Genomic DNA, 13,947 nt, shown 5'->3' with positions numbered 1-13,947 from the left:
CATTAACGTATATTGTGAAACGTTTGTGGTGCTCTGTCGCTTTACGAAGCTATAGCTGCGAGAGAGAATGCTGAGGATTCATTGTTTGAAATTTACGAGCTGTGAGAACCTGTGTGTTTTGTTTGTTTTATGTGGATATTTGTAGATGTGTTTTATCATTGTTTTGGGCTACATTTGTTAAGGTTTATCTTTCTGGTGAATTAACTTTATCTTGAGTCTTTAATTAAAGGCATTTTTGGAAGTTTAGAAACAGAACCACAAGAACGCTTAAGGAATTAATTTCAGTTATTGTTGTAAAGCACATGCTAAGTTTCTCTGTTTGTGTATGGATGATATTTGTGGGTTGAACGCTTCAAGCTTTCAGGTTTTCTGTCTGTGATCTAAACTTGTGGGAATTTTAATCCGGATTCAAACTCACACATGTGAGTATGAGAGAATTTTAATTGTAATGGTTATTTAAAATTTGGGACGTGTGAAATAATTCTGACCATTCCTGTGTTCATTGAATCATAGAATCCCTCCAGTACAGAAGGGACCATTTGGACCATCGAGTCTGCACCATCTCTCTAACAGAGCACCTTACCCAGGCCCTCTCCCCTGCCCTGTCCCTGTAATCTCACACATTTACCATGGCTAACCTATCTAACCCACACAACTTGGGATACTAAGAAGGAATTCAACATTGCAAATCCACCGAACCTGGGCATTTTTGGTCTGTGGGTGGAAACTGGAGCACCCGGAGGAAGCCCACGCAGACACAGGGAGAACATGCAAACTCCACACAGACACTCACCCAAGGCTGGAATTAAATGCCTGGCGCTGTGAGGTAGCAATGCTAACCACTGTGCCACCATGTCACCCTATAGTTGAGGCCAAAACATTGTCTGATTTCAAGGAGATATGAGATATAGCTCTTGGGGCTAAAGGGATATGGGAGGCGGGGGTGGCGGGGAGGGGGGAGGGAAATTAGGAAATTGAATTCGATGATCAGCCATGATGAAGATGAATGGTGGAGCAGGCTCAAAGGGCCGAATGGCCTACTCCTGCTTCTAGTTTCTATGTTTCTCCCCACTGGGCCAGCATTCCATCCAGTGGCACAGTGGTTAGCACTGCTGCCTCAAAAAAGCAAATACAACAATGGCTTTGTCACCTGTGACAATGTGACTGACAGATTGACAACGGAGTCAAGGGCATCAGGAGCAAAAGATACCCTGGGAGGTGGAGAAGAATGTGACGGAGATTACGAGCGGGTCCTTGATAGGTTTTCTAAAGAGATTCAGAAAGGAAATAGCGAGTTGGAAAAAGTCCAGAATAAATTAATTTCCAGTTACATTGGAAACCTGTTGCCTCACAGCTGAGTACAAAATATAAAGAGTTGAGGGAACTGGTGGATAAGCTGCAGAATGGAGCTGATTGCTGGCAGGAGAGCACGTCTGACCTGGACAATCAGTTACATTGGAAACAGGGGGCAGATGATAGGGTGAGTGGAGCTCAGAAAAATCTACTGCTGTTCGGCCAAACTCTGGAACAAGATATTGATTTACAGTCAGAAAATATCAGATCAAGTGAAGAGTTAGAAAATGCCGTGGGGACTTTGAGAAAGGTAATTCAGCCACAAAGTGACACCTCCCCTGAAGCAGACCACTCCCAATGTTTAGCTAACATCAAACAACCTGAGACACAAATCAGTCACCAGTGAGCAGATGTAGTTGTTTTCTCCAAACAAAGAATCACTGAAAGCACTCCTCCCTCTCCTCTGCCTCTCCTGTGTGATAAGGGAATGCAGGTGTGTGAGGTTAGCCATGACCTCTGCACCGTCATGATCCACAACGCTTACTCAAAGTTGGTTTGCTCACTTGAAGGAATACCATACATTTGAGTCATAATTGTTGAAGCAGGGTGTTGTTTGAAAGCATCACAGATTCGAAGAATTAGTTTGGAAAGGGAATAAAAATTAATTTAATTTGAACAGCCGTGAGTTTCTGTTTGAAATAAATTCAGACTGTACTAAAATGTGAAAGGAATGTATTTGGGTTTGAAATTAAGTTGTTCAAGGTTAGAATTGTGAAGGCCAATTTGCTCCCAAAACACAAAGATAAGGCTGCAGTTTGGCAGCAAACCAGTTCCAACTTTCCAAAACATTTGAGTTAAAATTGTTGAGATTCGGTTAACAACATATTTCACAAAGTATTTCTTTCAACTTTGATTAAGTGGAAAATATTGAAAATTGAAATTGGTGTTCAAAAAAGGATAGATAAAAGAGATGAAATTTGAACAAAATTGAAGAAAATAACATGAGAGAAGTTTTTTAAATTATATAAATTGACACAATTGCCAAGTTTCCTCTGCCCACTCCCCGCCTCTCTCGGTTCCACAGAGAAGTTAACCCTTTCAGCAGACAGCTGATTTTTATAAATCTCCACACAGCCTTTGTTTTTTAATGTAACCTGTGATTGGACATATTTACTCACTGGGATCTTGGCCAGAGCCAGATGGATTGTTTGTGTTTTTTAAACAGGTGATGATGGTTTCCAGCTCTGAGTGAAGTCAACAGTTTTGAGAATTAAAGCAGAGAATAAAAGACTTTACTTTTCAGAAAGCCAACAAGCCTGCTTTTGAGATTGGAATTGATAAATATCTGACATGAGTTGCTATTTCAAGCATTTAAAATGGAAATTACCTGGTGTTTAAGGGAAAGAACAAAGTTGATAATGCCTGGAATCAAACAGAAATGTTTGGTTTCTGTTAAAAGATATTATGAGAATATTTAATGATTTATTTAACTCTAAAGATTCTCGAGAACTCCTGAAAGTGTAGTTTAAAGGAATCCATACATTTGGGTGTTTATGAAGATTTGAGTGAAAGGGAAGTCTCGATGAGATGAATGAGGTGACAGTTTTCTCTTGGAGATACTTGTTTCTTTGTCTATGAATTATTTGAGAGAACTGAATTTGATAATCTGGCCTCCATCTGAGACATTGGGACTGTACAGGAGGAAACAAGCAAAGACATACACCTGACTTTGGATTTTCTTCTGAAGATTCTGACAGAATTATTGAATGGTGCATCCTTTGTAAGACAGTGGCATCCAGGATGATGAAACTATTTGGTAAAATGCACAGCACAATCCCAAAAGACCTGATGGACCTTCCACAAATGCAAAACAATGATTTGTGGGAGAGGGCAGAGAGATGCCAACAAGCAGGACAAAAGAACACACTCTGGTTTAAAAGAAAATGAGTGACAACATTTAACAGGGAGGGAAATGAGTGAAGATGGCTTATGAAGGTGAGATTCCAACAGAGAATTAAAGAAGGAATTGGAACACCGATGTGAGATTGCAGAAGTGGTTTGTAAATTGGGAATTAACTAACATCCGAGAGTACACGGTGCAGCTGCACTGAAAAATGAAGGGCAGTCCAGTGTCACAGTGGTTAGCACTACTCCCTTACAGCGCCAAGGACCCGGATTCAATTCCAGCCTCGGATGACTGCCTGGATAGAGTTTGCACATTCTCCTTGTGTCTGTGTGGGTTTCCGTTAGGTGCTCCGGTTTCTTGCCTTCATCCAAAGATGTGCGGGTTAGGTTGATTGGCCATAGTAAATTGTGCCTTATTGCCAGCTGGACTAGCAGAGTAAATAAGTGGGGTTATGGGGATATGGCCTGGATGGGATTGTGGTCTGTGCAGACTCGATGGGCCACCTTCTGCGTTGTCATGATTCTATGATTAAATGGGACTTTCTCAGCTACTTGACTAAATGACATGAAATGGTTAATATGGTCTGAAGAGTAAGAAATCACTTTGAAATGATAAAGGCACTGACACATACTCCATACTGAAACTGACTGTAAGAACAAATTAAATGGAATTTTTGATTAGGTCAAATGAAGGGGAGGGAGAAATAATACATAATCAGAATTAATTACAAGATGGATACAGGTGAAGGGACAGCTTGAGAATTTTTTAAAGTCTATGCAATTTGTATAGGAATTATGTGTTATGACTGCTTTTATATCCAATTATACCGCTTCAATTATATCTAAAAATTAGTTATGAGAAGAAGATTGTAAAGGGAAAGGAAGTTGGCTACCTTGGACAAGGCCAATGAACAAAAGGGGGGAAATGTCAGAGTGAATTAGGGTAACAGAGTGAGTGGAGGGTAACAAAGTTTGCAGACGACACAAAGATAAGTGGAAAAGTGAATCGTGTGGAGGGCGTAGAAGGTCTGCAGAGAGATTTGGACAGGCTGAGTGAGTGGGCGAGGATCTGGCAGATGGAGTATAACGTTAACAAATGCGAGCTTATTCACTTTGGAAGAAATAATAGCAAATTGGATTATTATCTAAATGGAAAGAAATTACAACATGCTGCTGTGCAGAGGGACCTGGGGGTCCTTGTGAATGAGACGCAAAAACCCAATCTGCAGGTGCAACAGGTGATCAAGAAGGCAAATGGGATGTTGGCCTATATCGCAAGGGGGATAGAATATAAAAACAGAGATGTCTTGCTGCATCTGTACAGGGCATTGGTGAGGCCGCAGCTGGAATACTGTGTGCAGTATTGGTCCCCTTATTTGCGGAAGGATATTTTGGCCTTGGAGGGAGTGCAGAGAAGGTTCACCAGGTTGATACCGGAGATGAGGGGTGTTGATTATCAGGAGAGACCGAGCAGATTGGGTTTGTACTCGTTGGAATTTAGAAGGCTGAGGGGGGATCTTATAGAGACCTATAAGATAATGAAGGGGCTGGATAGGGTAGAGGTGGAGAGATTCTTTCCACTTAGAAAGGAAACTGGAACTAGAGGGCACAGCCTCAAAATAAAGGGGGGTCGGTTTAGGACAGAGTTGAGGAGGAACTTCTTCTCTCAGAGGGTGGTGAATCTCTGGAATTCTCTGCCCATTGAAGTGGTGGAGGCTACCTTGTTGAATATGTTTAAATCACGGATAGATGGATTCCTGATCGGTAAGGGAATTAGGGGTTATGGGGATCAGGCGGGTAAGTGGAACTGATCCACTTCAGATCAGCCATGATCTTATTGAATGGCGGGGCAGGCTCGAGGGGCTAGATGGCCTACTCCTCCTCCTATTTCTTATGTTCTTATGATTTAGTAAAAGGGGTGATAGATGTAACACCCCTGCATTAGAGTAAAATCACATGTTTGTCAAATGTTCTACATCAAGGTTCTAATATCAGCAAGGTTGTTTACTTGTTTGAGGAACAAACAGTTTCTAGATTACAGACAAACCTTGGGTGAAGTTTTAATAATAAACCTATATAGGCAAGATAGGAATTTTAGACCAATGTTTTGTATTCTGACTAACAGTACAACATTGATATCTGTATTGCAGCTGAGAGCTGTGTTAGAATGAGTGAACTTGGGCTTTGCAGGTTGGACTCTGGTTGTGGAGGTACTGAATGCCCCTGGGGCAGGATTTTGGGAAATCGCCTTTGGATCAGGAACCTGAGGAAAATTCATATTTCTACAGGGGTGGCCACCCATTTGAAGTGATAAAAGTCGCTTGTGTACTTCATAGAAACATAGAAAAACTACAGCACAAACAGGCCCTTCGGCCCACAAGTTGTGCCGAACACATCCCTACCTTCTGGACCTACCTATAACCCTCCATCTATTAAGCTCCATGTACTCATCCAGGAGTCTCTTAAAAGACTCTATTGAGTTCGCCTCCACCACCACTGACGGCAGCCGATTCCACTCGCCCACCACCCTCTGTGTGAAAAACTTACCCCTAACATCTCCCCTGTACCTACCCCCCAGCACCTTAAACCTGTGTCCTCTCGTAGCAGACATTTCCACCCTGGGAAAAAACCTCTGAGAGTCCACCCGATCTATGCCTCTCAACATCTTATACACCTCTATTAGGTCTCCTCTCATCCTTCGTCTCTCCAAGGAGAAAAGACCGAGCTCCCTCAGCCTATCCTCATAAGGCATGCCACTCAATCCAGGCAACATCCTTGTAAATCTCCTCTGCACCCTTTCAATCTTTTCCACATCCTTCCTATAGTGAGGCGACCAGAACTGAGCACAGTACTCCAATTGGGGTCTGACGAGGGTCTTATATAGCTGCATCATTATCCCCGGACTCCTAAACTCAATCCCTTGATTGATAAAGGCGAGCACACCATACATCTTCTTAACCACCTCCTCCACCTGCGGGGCCGATTTTAGAATCCTCTGGACCCGGACCCCAAGGTCCTTCTGATCCTCTACCGTGCGAAGAGTCTTTCCCTTTATTTTGTACTCCTTCATCATTGTACCTTTTTAAAAAATACATTTCAACTCATTTGCTATTTCAGAGGCTTTTCTTGATGGTTAAGTCCCTTTCAAATTAAAGCATTTAGAGCGTCAATATGGAACTGAGTTACCATGCTGTTGTAACCAAATCAAATTAAGTTTAAATATTAATAGTATATCCCTTTAAAACTGACAGAAGAGCTCTATTAAAGTTCAAAAAAGATTCACAAGGATGTTAGCAGAGCTGTGTGTGTTTAAGTCACAGGATTGATTGAACAGGCTGGGGATAATTTCTCCAGGAAAGAGAAGGCTGAAGACTGACCTGATAGGGACTTTAATGGGTGTGATAGGGTTGATATCATCAAGTCATCACTGTGATTACAGGATAGAAATCCGGAACTGATAAATCTAGTTCTCACAGAAAATCCTTCTTCATCTCAAATTATAAATCTCTGTCCCCACACACTCCCTCCTTCCTAAAGTAACATTTATTTATTAGTCAAAAGCAAGGTTTACATTGAACTGCAATGAAGTTACTGTGAAATTCCCCGAGTCGCCACATTCCAGCGCCTGTTGGGGTCAATGCACCCTAACCAGCATGTCTTTCAGACTGTGGGAGGAAAGCGGAGCCCCGGGGGAAATCCACACAGACCTATTGATTGTAACATTAAGTCATCCTACTATGCTAGAAACATAGAAACATAGAAACCCTACAGTGCAGAAGGAGGCCATTCGGCCCATCGAGTCTGCACCGACCACAATCCCACCCAGGCCCTCACCCCACATATTTTACCCGCTAATCCCTCTAACCTACGCATCCCAGGACTCTAAGGGACAATTTTTAACCTGGCCAATCAACCTAACCCTTGCTACTCTTGCCTTTTCTCCAATTTTCCTCCCCTGAAGGTGCTGACTCTCGACTTCAGTCTCATACTCACCGATTGCCCTCCCCAATATGTCACCCAGTTCTCTAAATCATTTCACCTAAAGTTAACAACCTGTTTTGCGATAAGGTGACGTTCCAATCCAATCCAGTGATACCCCATGTGTACTTTGTAAAAGGGCGGGGTCACTGCGCCCCATTTTCCATTCCAGTCCCAGGGTTTTGGAGACTGCGGTCCGGATGCGTAATGGCGGCTGCACCTCCCACACTCCATCGCGCTGCAGAAAACGCTCTACCCGTTGCGCCGAGGGCGGCCCGGGACTGCGCATGTCCAAGGGAGAGGCAACATCTTTGTTGATTTAAAATCCCAAACACGTTACACCCAAACACCGGCAAAATCTTTGTTCTTTATCTGGGGATAAAATTCTCAGTTATTCCAAATTCCTCCAGGCTATGCTTAATATTTCCGCATTTAACTTATTCCCAGAAATCCTCAATTATAAACTAAAATAGACACATGAGTTTCCGGGCAGTCACAGGAATATGGTCAAGATAGTCCAGTCCCACAATGCCTCACATTCAATCTGCAGTCCTTCAATTATAACACAATATGTGGCTGTATGTAGCTGCCTTGGCCATGGTCAACCCCAAGGGTGCCTTCTTGAACTGCTGCAATGCCTGAGGTGTACGTACACCCACAGTGCTGTTGGAAGGGACTTCCAGTTCCTGAGAGAGACAAGAGATGAAATTGCTGGGCCTCTAACAGAAATCTTTGTTTCTTCATTGGACACAGGTGAGGTCCCAGAGGATTGGAGAATAGCAAATGTGGTCCCGTTATTTAAGAAGGGTAGCAAGGATAACCCGGGTAATCATAGGCCAGTGAGCTTGACGTCCGTGGTAGGGAAATTGTTGGAGAAGATTCTTAGAGATAGGATCTGTACACATTTAGAACTGAATAATCTCATTAGCAATAGACAACATGGTTTTGTGCGAGGGAGGTCATGCCTCACAAATTTGGTTGAGTTTTTTGAGGCGGTGACAAAAATGACTGACGAGGGAAGGGCCGTGGATGTTGTCTACATGGATTTTAGTAAAGCATTTGACAAGGTCCCTCATGGCAGGCTGGTGCAAAAGGTTAAATCTCACGGGATCAAAGGTGAGCTCGCTAGATGGGTACAGAACTGGTTTGGCCATAGAAGACAGAGGGTAGCAGCGGAGGGGTCTTTTTCTGATTGGAGGTCTGTGACTAGTGGTGTTCCGCAGGGCTCTGTATTGGGACCTCTGCTGTTTGTGATATATATAAATGATTTGGAAGAAGATGTAGCAAGTCTGATTAGTAAGTTTGCGGACGACACAATGATTGCTGGAGTTGTGGATTGTGATGAACATTGTCAGAGAATACAGCAGGACATAGATAGGCTGGAAAATTGGGCGGAGAAATGGCAGATGGGACTTAATCCAGATAAATGCGAAGTGATGCATTTTGGTAGATCTAATGCAGGGGGGAGCTATACAATAAATGGCAGAACCATCAGGAGTATAGACACGCAGAAGGATCTGGATGTGCAAGTCCACAGAACCTTAAAGGTGGCAACACAGGTGGAAAGGGTGGTGAAGAAGGCATATGGCATGCTTGCTTTTATTGGACGGGGCATAGAGTATAAAAGTTGGGGTCTGATGGTGCAGATGTATAGAACGTTGGTTCGGCCACATTTGGAATACTGCGTCCAGTTCTGGTCGCCACACTACCAGAAGGACATGGAGGCTTTGGAGAGAGTGCAGAAAAGGTTTACCAGGATGTTGCCTGGTATGGAGGGTATTAGCTATGAGGAGAGATTGAGTAAACTAGGGTTGTTCTCCCTGGAAAAACAGAGGTGGAGGGGCGGCCTAATAGAAGTTTATAAAATTATGAAGGGCATAGATAGGGTGAACAGTTGGAAGCTTTTTCCCAGGTCAGAAACGACAAACACAAGGGGTCACAAGTTCAAGGTAAGGGGGGGCAAGGTTCAATACAGATATGCAGGGGACGTATTTTAATGATAACCATATGAACAGACTGGGAATAGAGGGATACAAACGGATGGTCTCGTTAGGAACACATGATCGGTGCAGGCTTGGAGGGCCGAAGGGCCTGTTCCTGTGCTGTACTGTTCTTTGTTCTTTAAAATAGACACATGAGTTTCCGGGCAGTCACAGGAATATGGTCAAGATAGTCCAGTCCCACAATGCCTCACATTCAATCTGCAGTCCTTCAATTATAACAGAATATGTGGCTGTATGTAACTGCCTTGGCCATGGTCAACCCCAACCCCAAGGGTGCCTTCTTGAACTGCTGCAATGCCTGAGGTGTACGTACACCCACAGTGCTGTTAGGAAGGGACTTCCAGCTACACATTCCAGACTTTCCCTAGACTGTAGATGGATACCAGATTGATATATTCCATTCAACCACACCCAAGGTGAGTTATTCAAATTCCTTTATTGTCCAGGACAATATATTCACAATATCTTTAAAACAGAAATTAAACATTCCCATTTGATTTCAGGTATTAACATATTCTGTTAGATTGTTCTTTATTGTCAATGTCAGGCTGGCGTTGTTTTCCTTGGAGCAAAGGAGGTTGAGGGGAGATTTGATAGAGGTGGACAAGGTTCTGACAGGTTTAGATAAGGTGGACAAAGAAAAGCTGTTCCCATTAGCTGATGGGACAAGGACGAGGGGGGACACAGATTTCTTGTTTTGGGTCAGAGATGCAAGGGAGGGGGAGTGGGAGGGAGGGGGAGTGGGGGACGGGGGGGGGGGGGGGGGGGGGCGGTGGAGATGTGAGGAAGAATATTCTGATGCAGTGAATGGTGATGACCTGGAACTCGCTGCCTACGAGGGTGGAGGAAGTAGCGACAATAAACAATTAAAAAGGAAATTGGATGGACATTTGGGATGTTCCAAACAGAATGAAGAACAAAGAAAATTACAGCACAGGAACAAGCCCTTTGGCCCTCCAAGCCTGTAGCAACCATGCTGCCCGTCTGAACTAAAACCTCCTACCTTTCCGGGGACCATATCCCTCTGTTCCTATGCTATTCATATATTTGTCAAGACACATCTTAAAAGTCACTGCCGTATCTGCTTCCACTACCTTCCCCGGCAACGGGTTCCAGGCACCCACCACGCTCTGTGTAAAAAACCTGCCTTGTACATCTCCTTTAAACCTTGCCCCTCGCACCTTAAACCTATGCCTCTAGTAATTGACTCTTCCACCCTGGGAAAAAGCGTCTGATTATCCACTCTGTCCATGCCCCTCATAATCTTGTAGACTTCTATCAGGTCGCCCCCCTCAACCTCCGTCGTTCCAGTGAGAACAAACCAAGTTTCTCCAACCTCTCCTCATAGCTAATGCCCTCGATACCAGGCAACATCCTGGTAAATATTTTCCGTACCCTCTCCAAAGCCCCCACTTCCTTCTGGTAGTGTGGTGACCAGAAATGAACACTGGATTCCAAGTGCGGTCTAACTCAGGTTCTATAAAGCTGCAACATGACTTACCAATTTTTAAACTCAATGCCCCGGCCGAAGAAGGCAAGCATGCCGTATGCCTTCTTGATTATCTTCTCCACCTCATTGCCACTTTCAATAACCTGTGCACCTGTACACCCAGATCCCTCTGCCTATGAATGCTCTGAAGGGTTCTCCATTTACTGTATATTTCCCATCTGTATTAGACCTTCCAAAATGCATTACCTCACATTTGTCCGGATTAAACTTCATCTGCCATCTCTCTGCCCAAGTCTCCAACTGATCTATATCCTGCTGTATCCTCTGCCAGTCCCCATCGCTATCCGCAATTCCACCAACCTTTGTGTCGTCCACAAACTTACCAATCAAACCAGTTACATTTTCCTCCAAATCATTTATATATATTACAAACAGCAAAAGTCCCAGCACTGATCTCTAAGGAATGTCACTTGTCACAGCCCTCCATTCAGAAATGTACCTTTGCACTGCCAACCTCTGTTTTCTTCTGACTAAATATCTCTAAACTTCCTAACACCCTGTCACTCTGTGATCCTTGTGACATTTGAAACCAGGTATTCACAAAAAGGTTCAAAGAGCATCAGCCCACTGGAGGCTGAGATCAGCCAGTCCAGCAGAAAGAAACCCTCTGACCCTCCCCACCGACCAACTGTGAGAATGAACAAAATGCAGTCCTGGATGCAACTGAGAGCAGGAACAATAACAGCAGAATCCAACCCCTGTCATCACTCGTGAACTCGCTGGTGTCTCAGCAGCCGGGATGAAACGCTGAAACCCTTCTCACACTGAGAGCAGGTGAATGGTCTCTCCCCAGTGTGAACTGGCTGATGTGTCCGCAGGGTGGATGACCGAGTGAAGCCCTTCCCACACTGAGAGCAGGTGAATGGTTTCTCCCCAGTGTGAATTCGCTGGTGTGTCCGCAGGTCGGGTAACCGAGTGAATCCCTTCCCACACTGAGAGCAGGTGAACGGACTCTCCCCAGTGTGAACTTGCTGGTGTGTCTGCAGGCTGGATAACTGAGTGAATCCCTTCCCACACTGAGAGCAGGTGAATGGCCTCTCCCCAGTGTGAACTCGCTGGTGTGTCTGCAGGTGGGATGACTGAATGAATCCCTTCCCACATTGAGAGCAGGTGAATGGTCTCTCCCCAGTGTGAACTCGTTGGTGTGTCCGTAAGCTGGAGAACTGATTAAATCCCTTCTCACACTGAGAGCAGATGAACAGCCTCTCCCCAGTGTGGCTGCGCCGATGAGCTTCCAGCAGACATGGGGCTCTGTATCCCTTCCCACAGTCCCCACATTTCCATGGTTTCTCCATGGTGCAGGTTTCCTTGCCTCACTCTTGGGTGGACAATCAGTTGAAACTTCGTCCACACACAGGACAAGATTACAGTCTCTACCCGCTGTGAATGGTGTGATATTTATTCAGACTGTGTAACTGGTTAAAGCTCTTTAGTCAGTGCATTGGAACACTCTCACTCAAGTGTGGCAGTGTGTTGATGCTTTTTCACTCACACTGACATTTCAAATCTTTTCAAATCGACAGACTGGACAATCATTTCTCCTTCTGGATTCAAAGTCCGATGATATTGAGGTCCCAAGGAACACGATTCTGTCACGCCTAGACGTGACGTTTGAGATTTCAGTCTGTGATTCCTCTTTCAATATCCTGAAAATGAGTTTCCAAAAGTCATCAGTGTCAGTACAGGATAGAAATTCAGAACAATTTCTATGGAACATTCTTTCCTCTCTCATTCCCCAAAAGCTGTAAATCTCCATCCCACACACTCTCTCCCCATTCTCAGCAGGTCTGGCAGCACCTGGATGGAGAGAAAAGAACTGATGTTTCAGAGCTTTGACAAAGGGTCATTTAGACAAGAAACATCAGCTCTTTTCTCTCCTTACAGATGCTGCCAGACCTGCTGAGATTTTCCAGCATTTTCTCCCTTGGCTTCAGACGCCAGCATCCGCAGTAATTTGCTTTTATAAGGCTACAGATACCTCCTCCCAAGTAACGAGCGTGTGCCCAAGACATCACCACTTGTTTCCCTTATTTCTTTAGCCCCCATGGTGCTCTCTGCAGTAAACACAGAGGAGAAGTATTCATTAAAAATCTCACCCATCTCCTGTAGCTCCACACACAGATGGCCATACTGATTTTTAAGGGGATCTATTCTCTCTCTAGCCACCGTCTTACTCTTAATATAGCTATAGAACCTCTTGGAATTTTCTTTAATCTTACCTGCCAGATCCATATCAGACCCTCTTTTTGTCCTCCTGATTTCCCTCTTCAGTATTTTCTTACACTTTTTATAGTCAGAGTGATTCACTTGTCCCCGATTGCCTAAACCCAATGTATGCTTCCTTCTTTTACCTGACCAGAGCCTCAATGTCCCTTGTCTGCCAGAGATCCTTAAATTTACCATTCTTTCCCTGCATCTTAACAGGAATATACTGCCCCTGGACTCTTGATATCACACTTTTAAAACCTCCCATTTGCCAGTCATTCCTTTCCCTTCAAACAAACTCACCTAATCGATATCTGCTCGATCCTGCCTAATGCCCACAAAAGTGGCCCTGCTCCAGTTTAGGGCCTTGACCTGTGGACCTGTCCTATCTTTTTCCTGAACTATTTTGAAACTATTGGTGCTCCCAATAGTGCTCCCTGACTGACACTTCAGTCACTTGCTCCACCTCATTTCTTAACTGTCTAATAGAAAGTGAGTCCAGGAATTGATAATGAAAAATAAGGAGCTGGGAGATGAATTGAACAAGTATTTTGCTTCGGTGTTTACAATAGAGGATACAGTTAAAACTCAGAGACAGCTGGAAATCAGAAAACAGAAGTGTGGGATGAACTCTGAAAAAGCACAATTCCCAGGGAAGTGGTGCTCAGCAAACTGTTGGAGCTGTGGGCTGATGAGTCCTCGGGTCCTGCTGGGCTTCATTCTCGGGTCTTAACAGAGTGAGATAGTTGATGTGTTGTTCAATTTTCTAAAATTCCCCATCGGGAATTGGATAAAGGGAAACCGGTGGATGTGCTGTACTCAGATTTCCAGAAGACATTTGATGAGGTGCCACATGAAAGGTTATTGCAGCAAATAAAAGTTCATGCTGTGGGGATAACATATTGGCGTGGATAGAAGATTGGCTAACAGCAAACAGTGGGCAGAAATGGATCATTTTCTGGTTTGAGAGAGAGAGAGACCTGGGCCAACCTTTCCAGAGTCTGCACCCTCCCTGGATTCACTTCCTTTCTCTTCAGTTGCTGCAAGTCCCCA

General features: G+C 44.2%; 1 protein-coding gene across 1 annotated transcript in view; it reads right to left on the bottom strand.

Moving 5' to 3' along the window:
* Nucleotides 1-13,947, bottom strand: part of LOC144480723 (uncharacterized) — a 62,583-nt gene that overhangs the window by 47,177 nt on the left and 1,459 nt on the right. Inside the window, exon 2 of the mRNA XM_078200314.1 lies at nucleotides 11,400-12,335. Coding sequence (XP_078056440.1) covers nucleotides 11,400-11,984 — 585 coding nt within the window. The 5' untranslated portion in view covers nucleotides 11,985-12,335. The remainder of the gene's footprint in view (nucleotides 1-11,399; nucleotides 12,336-13,947) is intronic.

The sequence above is a fragment of the Mustelus asterias genome, chromosome 30 (assembly GCF_964213995.1).
Source record: "Mustelus asterias chromosome 30, sMusAst1.hap1.1, whole genome shotgun sequence".
In the NCBI taxonomy this organism is placed as follows: domain Eukaryota; kingdom Metazoa; phylum Chordata; class Chondrichthyes; order Carcharhiniformes; family Triakidae; genus Mustelus; species Mustelus asterias.
The sequence above is the reverse complement of the archived record's forward strand: the minus strand, read 5'-3'. Positions and strand labels throughout refer to the sequence as shown.